The sequence below is a fragment of the Corvus cornix genome, chromosome 6, assembly GCF_000738735.6.
Source record: "Corvus cornix cornix isolate S_Up_H32 chromosome 6, ASM73873v5, whole genome shotgun sequence".
NCBI classification, from domain to species: domain Eukaryota; kingdom Metazoa; phylum Chordata; class Aves; order Passeriformes; family Corvidae; genus Corvus; species Corvus cornix.
The window spans coordinates 25,337,194-25,356,836 of NC_046336.1; the positions used below are offsets into that span (position 1 = coordinate 25,337,194).

Here is a 19,643-nt window from a genome sequence, read left to right on the forward strand (position 1 = left end):
CTCTGCACAATTTCAGGAAGCTGAAGATGCTTTCTGCATTTATTATGCTACTCTAGACACTTGGCTTTTAATAAATAAAAAAATAATATTGTACATTTTCACAGCAGCCCATAAAATAGAGATGTAACGAGATTTTAATCTGATTGCACCATTTGTACTCTGAATCACTTCCTATTATATCCTTCTAAATTATTACTGCCTTTTGTTTCCAGGGGCCAACTCTCAAACCAGAAATCATGGTTGCTAGAGTTGCCTACTAATCTGATGGTTATAACTTGATTGCTTCATACACTCTATGCCCCAACAGCAGAATTCCCCCAAGGTAGGATTTGTTAGGTAACTTTTTTCATGCACTGCTGCAAACAGCAAATAGACCCACAAATGCTTTCTGTCATGTGATAGAACCAAGTCACCCTCTCTCCTAAGTTGTTAAATCAGTTTCTGTCCAAATTCTTAATAAGTACACATGAAACTGTATATTTTCTTACCATATCCTGTCTGTGTTATCATGTATATACCACCCACCCTGGAATTAGATACTTGCTTTTCAATCACAAAGAAAGTCTCAACATTTTCACTTTAGATGAACTATGACATCAAATTTCAGTGCCATATATTGATATTCTGCATAGACATTTTCTGGTCCACATACTCTCAGTGTGCCCTCTGCAATTCCATGGTTGAAATAAGTAAAGCCAGCAGTATCTTTCAACAAACTGCTTCAGAGAGGAATCCTCAATGTTGCAATTTAGCTCATTTTCCAAATCATATACTGTGATGAGTGATTGGAATACAGCTGAACCATACTGGCTTTCTGGTTTGAGAGAATGTGTACCTCTGCAACAACATGAGGGCATTTATTTCACTGGATTTTCAGTGCAATAAGTAGGTGTAGTAAAGGCTTTTCCATCAAAGTAATGCATTTCCAAGCAGATGAAGCTTTCTACAGGAATAATTCAATTTTCCTGAGATGTATTTATTTTCCTGAGGGTGGGCAGGGGGAAGAGGAAAGGGGAAGGAGTCAGCGTTTGGTGCTCTCTTAAAGCACTAAGAAAATGTAGTGGGAGAAAAAATTAGGAAACATTTGAACAATTTTAAGTTAAACTCTAGGTGAAGAATTGACAGGCCTATAAAGTTTTCCTGGAAAAGTTGGACCTTCAGAAATAAAAGGAACTTTAGAACCACAAGGAGAGAGAGGAATAAAAGTAGAATATAAAGTAAGAAAGTAAGAAATAAATTTCTCATGTTTCTATAATGTGATTTTCAACCTTTTAGCATATTCCCCAAAAAATATTTGTGTTAGTGACTAGTATTTCTATAGCATCATTTGAGGAAAGGTGTGATTTCCAGAAGCATGAGGAGCAGAAAAATAAACCATCTGTTGTATAGGAGACGAGTTGCCCAGCAGAACTGAAGGAAGAAAGTGTCTGGAATGAGTCACTAGCTTGTTGTTTCCTGTGAGTGAAATACCAAGCTCTCTATCTTATGTTATAAGCAGCATTTTTTATTCTTTGCCTGTTCATGTGGCTTTTGCTCCAACTTTAATTCATTTGAAAATGCTCACATGTGTGTTTTGCCTCTGAGAATTGGGCTTTTCCCTCTGACCGGAAGATGACTCTGGCAGCCCTGAGAATTCAAAGCCTATCAAAGTGTTCACTTGGGTCAGAGATAAGGCACTCCCAGTTGGACAAATTCCCTAAACAAATCTGCAGTGTGGCCTGTGATTTCTGCTCTGGAAACCAAATATCTCTTTCATGGGGCATCAGATTTCTGGAAAGCTGAGCATCTTGGAAACAGGTGTTGTGTGGTCGTTTTAATATAAATTATTAAATAACAGCCTTGACTTCCACTTATAGTAACTGATGACTTGCAGAGACAAGTAACTGCTTTGGAAACAAAAGCACAGGTTTTGGAGGCTGAATGAAATAGACCCAAAAAAGGTAAGGTCCAATCATTTGTATGTTTACTTTTTGGCCTGGTAAAATGATGGGTGCGGTTGTGCTGGAGAAGGGGTGAAAAAGAGTAGGTTGAAACAAATATTGCGAATTTCTCTCCTGTTGCTAATGGATAATGGTCAATATTTAAATGATTTCTCACTGAATACAACCTTCCTGACCTGACCTGTCAAACTTAAAGGACTGCTTTGCCAACTTACAGGGCAGGGGATGTTACATGGACTGCAGGATCAGCCACTGTTCTCCAGGTACTTGTGCTTTAAGCATTGCATTGATATTTCCAGGTGTCTGTTTTGTTTGACTTCTACAGAATTCTGCCCTACTACTTCCAAAATGCCTGTTTATAGTTGGTATCAGCTGCTTCTGAAGTACAATAAATAACTAAAGCATAATCAATATCTTGTATAATACAATTAAAGTTCCCATTTGTTTCTAGCTTTGAATTTAAAGAACATCAGGAGTATTGCTAAAAACCATATTTGTCTCATCTGGAAAAGAAGGAAAATCCCTTTGGGCAAAGCTGGAAGCACACTTGCCTTTCCTAGGAATGAGGCTGACAACACAGCTTTACAAGGCTTTTTAACACCTTCAAAACAGGCTTCTGTGGGGATATCTGGAGAACAAACTGGAGGCACGTTCATGTATCTGAATGAAAGGACTGTAGTTTAGAAGAACTGAAATGATGGAGAACCAAATAATCTAAAAAATTAAGATTGCGCAGTAATACAAGACTCTGGGGAAATGTAATGTCATTAATTGTTTGTGAATTGTTGAGTCAATGAATCTAGGAAAACCCAAAGTTTTTGTTCCCAGTTATGTGGTTGATACAGCAGTTTGTTCCCTTAAAAGTGGCCTGGAATAACCAGAAACAGGGTGTATTTATAATTGTTCTCTCTTTGACCTTCAGTTTTGAATCTCCTAGTAAAATACAGATTTCTTTTGTTCAATCATTATGAATTAAAATGTGTTTATTGTAGTGGTATCAGGGTAATAAGTTATGGCATGCTCAGCGGGTTGGTGATTCTTTCTGCCTGAGTTCCTCACAAATGCAGTGTGAGGGAAGCATTTTTTACTAATCTTGAAACTAATGAAAAATATTTCTCTATTCCCTCTTTGAGGTGAGCTGTAAACTTGGAGAGATTACTCTCCAAATGCTGTTTCAGATTCATTCTTTTATGATGTAAATAATGCACAGCACATACAGTCCTGTGTTTCTTCAGTATTTAGTGATGCCTTTGCTCCTGGGGCACTTTTATTCTAGTTCTAAAATTGACAGATAATGATCACTTAGAGCCTAGAGTGGTATTTATCATCTGAATACAGAAGTCCACTGCAGTAGCTACTGGCATGGAAATAATTTCTTTTTTGAAGTTTCAGCTATTTTCATGCTGTTCTTCCCATGCGATGGGAAAATGAATTGTGCTGTAACTACAAAGAGGAATAAAACAGTAAACCAGTCAGCCAAGTTGCTTTGTGTGCAGTAGAAAATCACAAGAGTACAAGGTGATGTTTTTTGGCAATCTATAGGCATCAACTGAGGTACAGGAGATATAAATCAAGATTTAGATGCAGTGGAAAGCAGAAAATTTTTTGTCTTAAATTAAATATAAAAGCCTGCCAGTGAAATGTTCTCCAAGTGGAATTTAGCTCATGCAGAAAAAAGCAAAAGGCCTTATTTATGTGATAGGTCCTTAATGCCAGGGAAGTGGTCCTACAGGCTTTTGTGATTTTCTTGATGGGAGCTTCTTTCAACTCAAGTGAACTACAAAAACAGAATTACAGACTGTATTAACTAGGAATGGGTGAATATCATGACAACAAAGCCCAATACTACAAGTCTGGCAATTAAGAAAAATGTTTTCATTGAAGGCTTTAAGTGTTTAACTGTGGAGGAATAGATTTTCAATTTGTCTTCCACTTAGTTTAAGACTAAGCTAAGTGCCTCTACAGAGAGAAGGATTGTGTCTACACTGGCAAGTTATGGACCCATGGGAGCATAGGAATGTATCTGTACAGAGGAGTATTTGATGCCCCACTCTTCTGGTTTATAGCTGTTATTTTCACTGCCTAATTTTCTGTCTACCTTTTTAAGTAATGACATTTCTTTTCTCTGCACTAGGTTATACAGGTACAGCAAAAAAGCAATTACTGAAATTGGTAAAGGATATGAATTTTCCAGAGTATGATTTAGCTGCTGATCTGCTTCATGTCCTCCTTGTGATTACTGGCAAAGTATCTTTGCAGTTCTCAAGTGAACTGCATTCCTTTTCTGCATTAATTGGTGTCCTGAAGCTATGAAAAACAGCATTTTAAAAATTTTGCCTGGAAGTTTTTAATCAATATTTATTATCTAAAAACACAGGAAATTATGTAATATTTATAAGATGTATTTGAGTTTAGGGAACAGAGATAATTCAGTCTCCCATGCATTCATTTGGAATGATTATGTAAGTCTATTTTGAGACTGTATCCAGAAACCACTGTGAAATGTTTTGATACCATTTCATTTGGAGCTGGACTAGGAGCAGTGAAGTGTTTTGCCCCCAGTGCATTGGCCAGTAGGTTACAGTGACTAAACTACTGATTCGAAAAAAAACCCTGGAGTAGTATTTTGGAGATATGAATGGTTGTTTTATTTCAACTGGTTTTTTTAGAAATACTATTCCTAATTGCCATATCAGTCACTTTCTCAAGAGTTCAGTTCTGAAGTGTAATTTAGACTGATTTTTACATTCTTTTTCCTGGCAAATCTCCAGTAGAGTTGAGAAATTTATGAAGCTTCTTGTACCCTTAAGTTAATGTTTATTTTCAGAGAGAACTGTGCTTCATTCAAATGGTATTCATACAAACCACAAAATGGTACGCAGGTAAGTGCAAAAGTATTCTTATGCTAAACGCTTTGGAAGTTCACAAAAGCGGAATGGGAAAACATTCCTATTGTACGCTCAGTTTCAAACAGTCCAAAGTTATCAGATAATTAAATTTTTAACCAGGCTGTGTACAGGAAAGGTGTATTTGGCCCCAACAAGGATTGTGTCTATAGAAAACCTGAGGTGCACTTCTGGAATCTTCTTGAAATAAACTCCCATTCCTTAAGCCTTTAGGTTTCATTCTGGTGTCACTTCTCATTTCCAGTATTTCGTGTCATGTAGGTTTACCCTGGTGTAAACCATCTCAAGGGAAAAGCTCCCCTCAGTGTGACACTTCCTGGGCAGAAGGGAAGCTGGCAGCTTCCCTTCCTTTTGAGAAAACCAAACTCTGCTCTTTATGATGCTGGTGGAAACCCATCTCTGCTGGAGTTGCCCTAGAAATGCAGCTGTGCAAGTGAAAGTGTAGCTCTGTTAGTCTGGGCTTACCTGGTAAACTGTCCTGTCCTGAACCAGTGCTCAGAGGAGCAGAGTACTGCTGCTGGAATCTGAGACCTTGGAAGGCCATTGTGTAGGAGCAGGCTGATCTCAGGCTGGACCAAAGTCCACAGGGTTGGAACCACACCTAGAAACAGAAAATGAGCTCTTACTAAGTCATATTACTTGAAACTTTTAAATTCAGGAAGGTGATATCATATGTACCCTAAGTTTTGACCTTTCTCAAAACCGATGTTAGGGACACCTTTTCTTTCTTGAGGGACACCTTTCTTCAGTAGGTGTTAAAGAGTCAGTTTGAAATTGTGTTCTGTTGTCTTCCAAGAGGCTTAAATCGGCATCCCTGACAACCACTTAATTTTGCATTAATTATAAACTAATCTGTACTAATCTGTACTTGCTGTTCTATCCCTGATTAGAACCAACTCATATAGTACTCATATGACCTCCACAGAGCTTCTAAGTAATTCAGGATGAAAGCAGCATTTTTTAATCAGCTGCTGGGTTTATCTTTCTAAAACACAATTTCAGGTTAAGTAGGCTCAGGAAGAGCTATCCTGTTGCATGTGAGAAAAACACAATCTCTGAAAAGCTCTTTTCCTTCTCTTTAGTTTTCAAGTGGCAATTTTTGGTGGAAACTACAAGGTGCAAACAGGAAGCCATTCAATCAGTAGCAACTCGTACTTACTGCTTTATTTTTTACTTACAACACATAAATATGGGGAAATGGGTGGTTAACTTATGCTTAGAGCAGAGAATTGTGTTCTTTGCTGTGGCTCATTTCCTGTTGTGAGGGCATCAAACCCTTGGGTTAAACATGCAGAGGAGAAGCTTTATGCAGTGTGACTTCAGCACTACCGAATGGCTTCATTCTGTGGCTTAGCACCTGGGGGACATAAGGAGTGAAAAATCATTCCTGGGTCACAGTTTGGCCAAAAATGCTCAGGGGAATAAATAATGCAGGACTGCCTGGAAACCTAGGCACAGTCTTGTGTCTCTTTTAAGCTCTCTGCCAAACCTCTCAGCACTAGCAGCATGACTGGATACTCTGTGTTCTCTCTAGCAGGAATGACTTTTTCCTGAGGCACCTGCAGTTAAAATATCTTTTTATGGCCTGTGACTCTGGTGAAGATTCAGACATCAGTAGCTTGAGCTGTTTAGATCAGTGCTTCAGGGTAGACAATTGTAAGAGCTTTTTCCTGGCTTTCTGGTTTATGACTTCAGCTAGTGGGACAGTTTGTCCCTCAGAGCTGAGCTTGTGAATTAATGCTGCAAGAAGCTTCTGACAGCTTTGTAGTGGGAGGAAGACTCTACAGTGTCTAACTGGTTGGCATCCTCTTCCAGGGTGTTTAAATTCAGATCAAATTTCAAGTAGCTGGACTAAATACACAGAATGTGAGAGCAGCAGTTGACCCACGTTTAGGTGTCTGATTTGAGAGTCTGAGATTGCTACGTTGGGCGCCATGCAAACACACCTGCACCAGCTCAGCAGTACAGCAGCCTGAATTTCAGTGTTTCATTGCATCTTTCCTTGTCAGGCTTTCTGGGCTTACTTGGGAGGGCCCTGAACAGAATATCTCCCCCTTCTTCCCACCTGCACTGTTCTGCTACAACACTTGGACACTTCTGCCTTGTGCTTCAGCTATGTACAAAAAAAGGTTCTATGCAAATTTCCATCCTGCCCCAAGAATTATACCCAAGCACATTTATGATTCAAAGTTTTCTTTTGATGTAAGAGAAGCTAAAACACACAAGCTGCTTTAGCTGAGGTGGACACAGCATTTGACCAAATTTAGTTGGACATCCTGAAACCTCTTAAGCAAAATCATAATGCATATATTAGTTACTATCTTGATTATCTCCTATCTTGCACTTTATGTATCCAGTGACACCTCTGTAAAGGTGTCCCACTCTGAAGTGGTTTGATCAGTACCACATTGCCTATAGATCACACTGAAGTGGTTTGATCAGTACCACAATGCCTACTGATCACAGCCTTTTAACTTCTCTATCCCCTTACACCCTCTCCATCCTGCCTAAGCAACTACATGTATTAACAGAAGCAGGGTAAAGACAGGAGGAAGTGCTGTACTTTTTAAATCCTTTTACATCTTTACCTTTTTATTCTAGAGCTGAAGCTAAAATGAAAAAAAAGGGGGAATTTATGGAACTTCCTAAGCCTGCTAAGTAGATCTTTTATTTATGCATCAAAAACTAGTGGAGCAAATATTATCTTGAAGCCTCTGATTGTCCTGTATGGGCTGTTATTTTCTAGTACATGGTATTTTGCCTCAAGCTGCAATTGCCACCCTCTGGAGAATCTCATCTTTCATTTTCATGAGTGAAGTGCATTTCTAGCTTTTGTGACTAATGGTGAAAAAAGTTAAGAGCCTTTCAATTGAAAAGTTCTACAAGCAAAGTGAAAATGTTCGTTTCTTTATAACACCATGTTTTAAATTCTGTCTTAAAGCAGAACCTGTATTTTTAATAAGTGGGGATTAAGTGTTGGCAACAATATGGTAGGACTGGATGGCAAGAAAAGCAGTTATCTCATCACACAATAGCAGTTGCAAAAGCTATTCAAGAAATATTTCAAATGTGCTTAAATGTATTATATATCACTTCACTGGAAACTATATGTTACACTCTGTCTCAAGCTACTGGGAGCTCTCCAGTGGTTTCTAGTGCTGCAGTCCTGAGGTTTGCTTTTTGTCAAATACTCTCAGAATAGTTCTGGATTCAGTCTTTATTCTGGCCAGCTGTGGGAGTTGTTGAAAAGTATAATTGTTTACATCATTTATCTCTGTAACAGTCACAAAGCATGTTCCTCAGGAAGGGTAAAAAGATGTAAAAGATGGCAGTTATTAAACAGTTGGGTCCCATTTGTGTGGGAAAATAGATGCTAGAGAAATGTAATATACTACTGGCATGGTAGCACTGGTACCAAAACATTTCGCAGCACAGTTGTTCTCCAGGTTTTTAAAACTAAATTTTATAAGTTAATACTTAAATTCCACTTCAGCTTTAGAGGATTGTCCATGGGAACAATGGAAATGGCCTGACCTTATGGAAGAGGCACTCCATTGTACCAGTAGGCTGGGCTGTGCACAGGCCTGAACGCAGGCACAGCTGGGGAAAACCTGTGCTGCACGTATTTTCTAGCTTGGATCCCTGAGATGGTCTGGTAAGGCAGACAAACAATGAGACTACTTGAAAAATAAGCATATTTGAAGTGTTCTTGTGTAGACTCCCACTCCTGAGAAACAAGCCTATTCCAGTCTGCCTAGAATGATTCCTCAAATCCAAGCAGAGTGCCAAAACTAATTTATAAAGAAATATAATAAATATTATTTCATTATACTACAAAAGATATATTTTATACTAGAATAGGTAGCTGAAATGATTATTAATAATTGCGTAGAGTTTCTCTTGTCTTACTAACAAAAATAGTGTTTAATCTTCAAAACTACATATAAAGCTACTATAACGGGTGTAAGGGGTGACCCCCATGGAATAACAAAATGATATTTTATTAGTTAAGTAATTGACATTCATGGTTATTACATTTCTCAGAGTTATTAAACATTCTCTTTGATTTGTCATTCAAGTTAAGTCTGCTGTGTTTCAATAACCTACTAAAAAATTTCAGTTTGAATCATTTTGGCCTCAAGCAACATTCAAGATCTTCCCATCTCTTGAGAGAGAATCTGTGTGTGTAGAACTCTGCTCATTCCCATTTGTTTTATCTCTATTTCTTTCAGTCTTCATCTGTTCCTTGTTTTTATCTATTAGATGAACTTCAATGGGCTTTAAACAGAGCTTTTCTTGTTTACCCTTGCAGGAATCTTCCAAGAATATTTCTGCACTGAAGCCTCTGCAATGACTTCACCTTACATGGTTTCAAGTCAGCTCAGATGTATCAATAAAAGGTAAGGAGATTAATCTGCTTCCTTGTGCACTTAGAGCTTTTCCTTTGCATGTCAGCACTTCATCTCAGTATGGCTCAGTGCAGCACCACTGGCTTCTGTCTAAGCCCCCAGCCCTGAGGACTGAGCTACTCCTCTGGGGTTTCAGCACAGAACCACCACGTTGAATTGCAGGAGCTGGGTGGATGCAGCACTGGGCCTCAACAACCCATCAGGTGCTCAGGATCTCTGCTTTTCAGGGGACTGAAATGATGAAGTGCTTTACTAGCGGTCTGCTATAAAGGGTTCCTCTGCTTTTGCACGAATTAGAATCTAAAAATGTGCCATTGCAAAAGAAGCAGACTCTGTATGTTAAGCTCTACGTGCTTCCAACAACACAATCAGCTAAAACATAGAGTATTTTGTGTTCAGTCTCCTGAAAAATTCTGTGGAAAATTGGAATTCTGTAATACCTGTTATCTTAATTTTCAGCTCATAATAGCAATAAAAACCATGATAGGTGTTGTTTCCTGGGAATTCATTAGCAGTTGTGTCCCTTCAGTAAAATACAAAGGAGCTTCATTTCACTGTGACCATCAGACCTAAACAGCAGCTTGATGAGTTTATTATTTTCTTCTGCTACTCTGTATTTTCTGCCATGTGTTTTCAACAACAAGTTTCTCCTAAGGACTTTGAATTTCAATTGCAAATAAAACATTGACAATGCTTTTCGATACATATGTTCTAACACCTATCAATGAGACATTATGCAGCCATTTCCCAGCAATAACAACATAATAAGAGCTTGGCAGGATTTTTTTTCTATCAGCAGGCTAGATTATTTTAAATTGATAAAAAGAGCCAGGTGGCTATTTATAAGGGCAAGATATGAATTGCAAGCATACGTTTCCAAGGCGATGTTGGCCAGTGGCTGCTCAAGCATAAATTGCTTCCTATTATGACTTTGGATAGGAGGTACATGGTCCTGCTCATCTCTATGGGAACACAAAGTAGCAGGACACCTCCAGCACTGCTCTTTGCACTGTTTCCAGTAAAAGAAGGCAATACTTGCTCCACTGTGACACACCTAATTGACACTGCAGTGAGTAATTTCGTCATGTTGTTGAACAAGGATTAGGAATCATGTCCCATCCTGTTATTTAGTATTCCCCTAAAAGGGCTACTTGGGGCAGAAGATGCAAGGAGGAATTAGAGTTGGTAATGTGGCCTGCAGGATACAAAGGTGAATTGATCTGAGGAAAAAACCAGGACTCCTCAATGCTTCTAGGAATACCATCTCTCTAAACTTTAGTTATTCTAGCTCTGAAACGGGTAAGAAACAGACTTGAAGACATTACAAGGTTGTGAATTTAGAATGAAATATTTCTGGTTTCTGTTTGTTTATAAAAGGACAAGACACAAGCTGATTATAGAGTGGCTTAATTTTTACTAAACCTGGATAAAGAATAGGGGAGGGAAGAAGGGGAAGAGTGCTTTTCCTGCCCAAAGGAAGGAAGAAGGCTGAGTCTCAAAATCTGTTTTTGTCAAAGCAAGAAATGCTTGATGACACCTTTGTTTTAATATGCTCTGGTTGATTTTCTTTTTTTTTTTTTTTTTTCTAGGCATAGAAATAATGGTTCAGTCAAAATGACTTGTCTAACAACTTGCCTACCATTTTCACAAAACCCAAGAGGCCACTTAGCTGATGTCTGTAGCTTAAATCAATTATTTCAAGTATAGGAGAAAGAAGGAATGGAATACAATCTAAAAGCAAAGGCCAAGTAGTTCTGTTAACATCAGTTGAAGTTGTAGGATTTTTGGTAGGAGAGAACCATGCCTGGTTTTTTAAAGAAAGCTCTGAAAATCTGGTCATCTCTTTTTTTCACAGCATAGTTTGAATTGCTTCTCCTAGAATAGAAAATAGATTGATAGATTAAAAGGGGTGTGGGGTCTGCTTGAAGCCTTTCTTTTTTTTCATAAGCTTATGCTTTCTGTACTTTGCAAGAACAAGACTATGCAAGGGCTGTTCAGTTCAGTCTGGTGAAGCCTGCTTTTCAAAATCCAATACTCCAAGCTCTGTTCCCCATCTCTGCTGTCTTCCTTTTGGAAACTCAGGATCTATATTCATTATTCCTCTTTTTTCTCCATCCATCTGTGTACACTTAGACCTAGAAATCTCCTCCCTGGGATCCACTTCCCAAAAGAACAGTGCATTATTAAGCTGACAGCATGTGTCTGATGCCATGTTTTCTCATAAATATCAATATAAGTCTCATCAGCAATTGCATTCTTTCTGTAAGATGCTTATCCTCAAGTTAAAGTCTAGGACACACATGCAGAATTTTCTCTCAGTATTAGCAGCATGGTAAAGTGCCACGCTCGCTACATTTTTTCCTCCCATTCCTGCATCCGTGCACTGTAAATAAGCATACAAACTATTTTATCAGTGTTTCTTTCTTCTTTTCCAAAGGTGGGGGACTGTTGAACTTGACATATTCTTGTTTGGTTTTTTGTCAATAATTAAATTGCAGGTGGGAAGGAAGTAGCACTTCACCTACTGGATTTTTTCATGACCTAAGAGGTGACATATGTTTAGTGCCCTGTATTTCTGATGAGGTTTTAAGCTGATGCCAATGAACACTCTTAAAACTAATTATAGACACTTAACTCTGTATGATTTAAATCTCAGGAAATAGATACAGTGGAAATACTAGACAAATATAAAAAATGACTGTTGTTTTGAAAGAGGTAAACATGGAGAATTGACCACGCCTGCTTACCACACAGATGCTGTGCCAAGGACACACACAGAGAGTCTCTATCAGGAACTCGCAGCACAGTGACACATTTAAGATTATGGTCTCACAAACTGCTAAAATAAACTAGCAAGGCTGTGCAGCACCATTTTATGTGAAAAAGCACGGTGTAACTTTATGCAGATCAGGATATGGTAAGTTATCATAATTGGTTAGTTATCAGCTCCCCTCAAAACAGCAAAATGTGTTTACCTTGTATTCTGAAAATGAGAGGTTTGAAGGCTGTATAAAATTAGTTCTGGTTTTGAAACCCCCTTGCCAGTTAGTTTTTTGAAGGTAGCATGCAGAGCTGCTATATAAAGAAGCAGTCTTTTTGGGTACATGACATCTTGAAAATCAGAGTCCTTTTTTCCCCCCAAGTTCTCCTTTGCTGATAGTTGACCAGGCCATTGCAGGGTTTGGGTTTAATTCACTGGCAGCACAGTATATTTCATATTATTATGGCTCTTCTTAACGATAGAAAGAGGTATGCAGTACCTGGGGTCCACTGAAACCATTGAAGTTCCCTGGCTGAGTTTTGTGGGTGTTTCCCAGCGAAAGGCCTTCAGCCATTACCACACAGGTTTACCTGCAAAATTGTGGATTCCCATCCATGTAGCTATTCTACAGGGATGCTAGGTTGCAGAAAAAATATTTACTTTCTTTCTTTGTTGTTTGAGTATGTTTGTTTTCTCTCATTCTCTGCTGCGTAACTAAGGAAAGTATATCTAATGACTAAGTAATCTCTCACATTGGATTAAGCTTTAGACTTCTTATCAGATTCCATTGTGTAAGTAAAATCTGGCTCATGGGAGAACAACTGTTGTCAAATGTATCTTTCTTCAAAAGTTTTGGTGAAATAATTGATAAGGTTTTCCTAGATCATAAGCCATGTTTTGCTCATGCCACACTTTCCTGAATGGACAGAAATATAAGCTGGTGGGGCTTTGCTGATCTCCATGTTTAATGTTTTCAATTTTTTATTTAGTTGTTTTATAATATAAACTGTCTTATGTGGAAGAAACAGTACAAATCTTCAGAGACCTATCACATTCATGTATTAAAGTTGCTTGTATATTCAGTGATGCAGCAGAAAACCTTACAACTGTTGCAGAGTTGCCTAGAAATTGGATTGCTATGAGGTTGTGTCCTGGTAACATGCCCAAAAACTTGGGCACCTAGTAGTTTAAAATATTGCTTCTCAAAATATGGATCCATTAAGTTCCATCTTATCCTGGAACTGAAGAAATTTCCTACGTACTCCAGAGGTCTGCTGCCATCCAGAAACAGAATTACCCTCGTCTTTCAGTGTGCTGAACTGTCTGGTATCTGTGCTATTCTGCAACAGGAATTGGAACAAAATATTTTATCTGTTGAGTACTGTCTAATCCACATCTTATGCACTCAACACCATTTTTTTTGCACCTACCTCATCTGGACTACAGGGAGAAATAGTTTCCATTGGTGGGGTGAGAGGTTTTGTAAAATGAGTCACCTGCATTCAAAGCTCTGGTAGAGGAAGGACTTGAAGTTAGATTGTCTATAATGTAAATTTGTGAGTGTTAATTGATCATTTGCTGAAAAGGATGCCTGATATGTCTCAGTTTGCTATTTGTGGGGTGTTTTGAGCTGATGAACAGGCCATGCTGGGCACTTTTAACTACAGGACAAGGCTCAGAGTTGTGAATGGAAGTGGATTTAACTGCCTACACTACTTCTAAGGGGAATCCTAAGTGTATCTTCTCCTTTGGTATTTTATCTTAGCTAGGTCAGCCAGTTGATATTAAATATCTCCCTAACTACTGAACAGGGAGCCTAAAGATGTTAGCTTGAAGCTGTGAATCCTGCTGGAATTATTCAGAAAGAATAACACTATAGTTAGGGATTACGACAAAACAGTTTTTGTAAAATGCAAATGAAAAATAGAAAACATCCTATCCTTAAGAGACCCCAGTATAAATTGACAGAATGCAGAAAAGCTGTAAAGCTGAGGTATTTCTTCTATCTCTTAGTTAAGGAATTGATGTGTTGGCTTGCTGAGGTTTATAAAACAAACTCCATCTAGGATCAAACACTCTAGAAGGCATCTGAACCAGAAGTTAAAAGACCCCAATATTTATTTCTGGAAAACCAGAGGAGCAAAACCTCTGGTTGCTTTTTTTTCTTGAAAATTATATCCATTTGAGAATTCTGTGCATGTATGCAGACTTTTTCCAAGATCCATCTCTGACCAAGAGAGGATCAGCTGTACCCTACATGCAAGAGAGACCAGAAGCTCCTGGAAACACTGAGTATCCTAGCACATAGCCAGAAAATTATATTAAGGTAAGGTGAGTACATCAGATACAGAGAGGGGAGGTAAATTTTAGAATTCTGATTACTGGTTCAGACTATCTGGAAGGTACCAAGCTTCCCTAAGGTTTACCATGAGTGTAGCTTTCCTTTTACAAGAGCCTCTGGTGGTCATCTGCCATTTTTTTGCTTTTGTAAAACCAGCAATTTTTAAAAGTGGCCTAGAATTGCCGAAAGTTACTTTACATTTTTTTATATATTTTGTGTCTACAAATGTGGGGTTATCTGTTAGTTCTAGGTTGTATTTTCTACAACTTTGGCTTTCTCATCAGAAAAAGAAATGTCTCAACCCTTAAAACTGAACTCAGTATTTGCATAACAAGTATGTGAGCAAAACTAAAAAAGCTCATTCGTGGCCTCAGTATGCAGTCTCCACTTCAGCCATATCGTTTAACAAACATGACACTATATAAAGGGGATTTGTGTGAACTGCTTTTTCATTGCACTTTGAAGCAGAAGGGTAAGTTGAATTTCCTTTTAATAAATCACAAGGAATTTCAGCTAGAAGGCAAACCCGTTCCTTTTCATTTCTGTGGTCATATTTACATTCTAAAATTAAATTTCCCTTTATTAGTAATTTTTTTACTTTGCTTATACTAGCAATTTTAGTAGATAAGGAGATGCCTGAAGGACACTAGATAGTAATGACTGATGAAGGTCATTAAAACTGGATTAAAACTGAAGAGCTGTGTTTTTTCCATTTTGCTATATAACTGATCAAGAGTCTGACTCTGCATCATAATCCAATTATGAGCTGGATGCAGCAGTCCATTCAAATGTAATTCCCTGAATGATCATCACCAGGCAAAGGGTACATGTTGTAATTGCATTTCCTTATCTCAAGGATGTAAGTATTCCTAGCCACCTAAGATAGGTTTCTGTTAGGGTCTTTAATAATCTGCTCTCTCTGAGTCACTGGCCAGCATTTTCAGAGGCATCTGCTGACCTTCAATAGAGTAAAGGATAAACAACTTGAGACGCTTCAGATTCAACAAACAAAGCTCAGCAGCACCTTTAACACTGCACATGAGTTCTCAGGTGGATTTGATTTTACACTCTTTAAAGTGGAAATTCTAGACCATGTGGAATAGATACTGCTATTAATTACACAGATTCCATATGCTGCAAATTTATGATGTAATTGAATATTCTTATATTCAAGGGTATGTCCCATTGGATTGACTTTGATGAGACATTCCCCTAGAAAAACAAGCTGGTGTTGATGCAGATAAAGAATCATCTCAAAAGTCTTCTAAAACAAAGTCAATCTGGAAGAAATAAACAATGTTTTTTTCTTTTAAAAGCTCACCCCATTTAATGAATGGCACTAAACTTGTATTTTGATTCTGAGTGGCATATATACTTTGCAACAAATACCTTGTTATAGCTGATGAACCTAGGTGTTAATAATCTTACAGCATTCAAGCCAACCAAGTTTTTATTTTAAATTTTAAGTGGAGTTAGATTTAGAAAATACTATGTATAAATGCTGATTTTTTTTTTTTTAAAGATGGAAATTTTTTAAGAGAGAGCAGTCCAGGATCCTCTCTAATTTGTGCCAATAGAAAATTGAAGTAATGGATATTGAGTTATTTGTTCTGTATGAGTCAACACATGAGAAATGGATACCCATTCTGGCATCTTAAACCTTTCTTTATATCTCCTGTTCGTTTAACTGAAGGATGTCAATAACTGGGTGTCTCCATGCCATAGTATTTCATAGTCCTTCAGGTTTAACAGCTGCACAGCACACCCACTTGCTCTGCTGTAAACCCACGATGTGTAAAGTGCTTTTTAGTCTTGCTATCTCAGCACTAAGATTATAACCCTACTTATTGTTTTAGCTGTAAGGATAAAATAAGATGAATAAGCTTATTACCAACCAGCAAAATTGCATTTTCTACAAGATTAACTCTGACATTTTCAAGCTTGTGGAATTTTGTTCAAAACAGGATAGGAATGTCAATTGAGCTATAAAGTTTTTCCCACGTGTAAAACAGTATCAGTTTATGCCAAATAAATGTGCTTAGATAGTGTTGTGCTTTGACAAGCTCCAAAACATTACAACTACCACTATAACAGATTTGCCTTTCAGGTTAATATCATCTGCATCATTGAGTGATTATAGTCCTTGCAGTCAACTAATGCCTTAAGTGTGATCAGTTACAGTTGAGCCTATCATTTCTCAAGGATTAATCCAACAAATAGTCAGTGACAGTGAAAGGGATAATTTATCTTCACTACTCCCCAACGTGTGGCTATCATCCTGTAATAAGCATATCAAGTTTTATCAGTCAAGAAAGAGTTTTGTGTATAAATTACACAATGGTTGCAAAATAAATCTGGGAAATCTCTTACATCTAAACTCTAGACTTTATTTAAACAAGGAAATAATGTAAATTTCAAGAAGGCATGAAGTGGGGGAGAGTGTGCAACTGTATAAACAATGCCAACAATTCCTTACAGAATCACTGCCTGACAAATGTGTGGGTTTTTTTCAGCTGGCCTGAGAAATCATGTTGTCTTACTCATCCTACATACTCATAGCACTGGCTGCTTTGTTAGTGACCTGCCATGCATTGAGTAAATGTCCAGAAATGTCTGGGCTGCCTGGTATCCCTGGAAGAGACGGGCTGAAAGGTAAGCAAACTTGCCTTTTTTGCAACAGATCCTTGTTACAAAGGCTGCATGACTAGAAACAGACAGCACAGAAGGACACGTGCTCTCAAGGGAGCAGCTGTGTTAAGCAGAGGGAGGAAAACACAACGGCGGAAATGGACAGTTTAATTTTTTTTTCTAAAAACCAGTCTCCTCTCTCTTTGGGGGGAAGAGGGGAATTGAACAGGTTATCAACACACTAACATGTAAATATTATATATTTATATAAATATAATTGGGTCTTTGTAGTGCTTTTCCATTGACTTACCAAGGGAATAGCTTGAGAATACCAAGGGAATTGCCTCTTTCACAGCAGAAGTTTTTTCTTAAAGTATGAAGATAATGTTATTTCAATACAAGGCTAAAGCACTATCAAAATTATTCCCAGACTCCCTTCATTAGGTCAAATATGGGTTTTCTTAATGGATTGTGAAGTGCAGTAAGCGCTGCAGTGTTGTAGCTTGGGAATGCAGCAACATTCTGTGCTTCTACATTGCTGATTGTTTCAGCTGTGAATAGTGGATTGTGATCATGGGAGTACATTAGTGACTCTATTCTACATGTGGGACCTCTGGTACCTATGGAAAGTGGCATGAAAAAAGAATCTACCTTTAGAGTGGGTGCCCATCTTTAGCAACCAGTGCTGCATGGACTCTCTTTCACACAGTCTATTCAGAAACCTCCCTCTACCACTGTTTATGGCTCCCATTAAAGTAAGATAAACATAAAGCATACACCCGGCACATTAAAAAGAAAATCGTATGGTGCCGTAGGAACTTTTTCCTCATCAAAGTATCCCTTGTGCCTGTTCACTACCAAGTAGTAGAATGAAACTAATTCTCTTTGGCAAAGCCAGTGTCACAGATATAAATAACAAAAGGCTTCAAACCTGTAAAGTTTCAGTCTCTTCTCTGCAGAGGAGAATTATCAGCATTTCAGAGGATTGGAGGTTTTTGGTAGTTTGCTTTAATATAGATTAACAACAATGTGAAAACATACTGGAAAAATTTTTATTTTACACTTGCTGATGTTAAAAATACATTTTCAAGTTAGTTCTGGAAAATGGTTTTGTCCAGGGGATTGTTCCTATCAGCAGAGCCTAGTTTTGCTTGATTGTATAACTTTTATTTTTATCCGCACAGGTCTATCTGATTCTCTGGATGCCGAACGCCCCAATGCTTCAGTAAATTTGAAACACCCACTTTTCCGACTTGAGGCTGGTAATTCTTCCCCTTGTTACTTTTTCAGCTCATAGTCAATTTTAAGTGCAATAGGCAAAGTTAGTTACAGAATCACAACTTGCAGGAAAGAAACTGCATTTGAAAATGATACTACATCCCCAAACCCCATTTTCTCATTCAAAGCAGGGGAAGGGTTCATGGGAACTCAGTTTTTACCACATTGCACTTTCATCTATCAGCAGTCAAATGTTAAAGGTGATGAATTGTTTTGTGCTGAAAAGGGATTTACATAACAATTTATCATTTCCCTGTTTCCCTTGCTCAAATCTGAAGCAAACTGATCTTCTTTAGAAAGTACACAAAGTATAACAGGGCTGATATTTAGCAGCTGTTGGTGGGACATCCTTGTCTTGGAGACAAGGACAGGGGGTCACAGGCAGCAAAATAATATATTTGGTGAACAACTAGTGTGTAAATAAACAACAATGGGTAAAATTAAAGCTCTTTATTCCTCTTCATCCTTTGCTCTCAATTTTTCCCTCTGTTCCTCTTAATAGTTTTAGTATTCTCTTGATTTCTCTCTTTGCTTTTACATCAGTATGCTATAGAAAATTTACAAAGCTAACTCTTTTCATGTTTCAGTGCTTGCTTTGAATGGGAAAATAAGAAAAGTAGGAGAGAAAATGCTTGCCAGCAATGGGAAGAAAGTTGACTTTGCATCAGCACTACAGTCCTGTGAAGAGGTTGGAGGAACTCTTGCAGCTCCCAAGAATGAGGAGGAGAATATAGCTATTATGGACATTGTGAAACAGTATAACCAATATGCTTACTTGGGCATTAGGAAGGGGGAGACTTCAGGTCCATTTAAGTATATAAATGGCATGCCTCTGAATTATAGCAACTGGCACCAACATAAGCCTGATGGCAAAGGGAAAGAGAAATGTGTGGAGATGTACACTGATGGGACCTGGAATGACAAAAAATGCAACATGTATCGTCTCACAATCTGCAAATTTTAAAGAATGGCCTTTCAGCCACCTCAGAGCATGGAGATAATGAAATCTTCTGTGCTTCAGGTTGATTAAATTTGCAATTTTTCTGTATTCTAAAATATAAAATGAATCATATTATGATTTTTTTTATCCTTAGGAAAATGCCAAATATGCTAGGTGATTAAAATGATTACAGTGTGCCTGAACTGATGTGTTTGTCTCTTTTGGAGGGTTGGAAATACCCCAGAATTCTTTTTCCATGTCAGCCTGTCTCCATACTTTGTGAAGGTTAGAGGAAAATTCTGAGGTTTGACTTTGGATATTGAAAATGCTGAAGTTAAAATTTGCCCATGGCTTCATAGTTGGAAGCATTTTGAAGTACCTAATAGTTCCTGCATTAAAAGAGATGCACAGATGTTGACTTCACTGGAGCAATTATGGTT

At 38.0% G+C, this 19,643-nt stretch overlaps 1 protein-coding gene across 5 annotated transcripts; it reads left to right on the plus strand.

The window, feature by feature from the left end:
• Window positions 1-1,233: 1,233 nt before the first annotated feature.
• On the plus strand, window positions 1,234-19,406 carry SFTPD (surfactant protein D). Of its 5 annotated transcripts, XM_039554438.1 has the most exons (6): window positions 1,947-2,203; window positions 4,768-4,822; window positions 9,159-9,246; window positions 16,871-17,009; window positions 18,170-18,247; window positions 18,851-19,406. In XM_039554438.1, exons 4-6 carry the CDS (start codon window positions 16,886-16,888, stop codon window positions 19,225-19,227), a joined length of 579 nt encoding a protein of 192 aa, XP_039410372.1. In that variant the 5' UTR covers window positions 1,947-2,203; window positions 4,768-4,822; window positions 9,159-9,246; window positions 16,871-16,885; the 3' UTR covers window positions 19,228-19,406. The 5 variants fall into 5 exon arrangements, with proteins under 5 accessions (XP_039410371.1, XP_039410372.1, XP_039410375.1 ...); XM_039554437.1 differs by lacking the exons at window positions 1,947-2,203; window positions 4,768-4,822 and adding an exon at window positions 1,234-1,940; XM_039554441.1 differs by lacking the exon at window positions 4,768-4,822.
• Window positions 19,407-19,643: the final 237 nt, after the last annotated feature.

Bases quoted from the DNA above. Each gene is read 5' to 3' on its own strand.
- SFTPD (XM_039554437.1), top strand. From the start codon at position 16,886: ATGTTGTCTTACTCATCCTACATACTCATAGCACTGGCTGCTTTGTTA. The intron at 17,010-18,169 runs GTAAGCAAACTT...TTATCCGCACAG, and splicing joins TGGAAGAGACGGGCTGAAAG to GTCTATCTGATTCTCTGGAT. The intron at 18,248-18,850 runs GTAATTCTTCCC...TTCATGTTTCAG, and splicing joins ACTTTTCCGACTTGAGGCTG to TGCTTGCTTTGAATGGGAAA.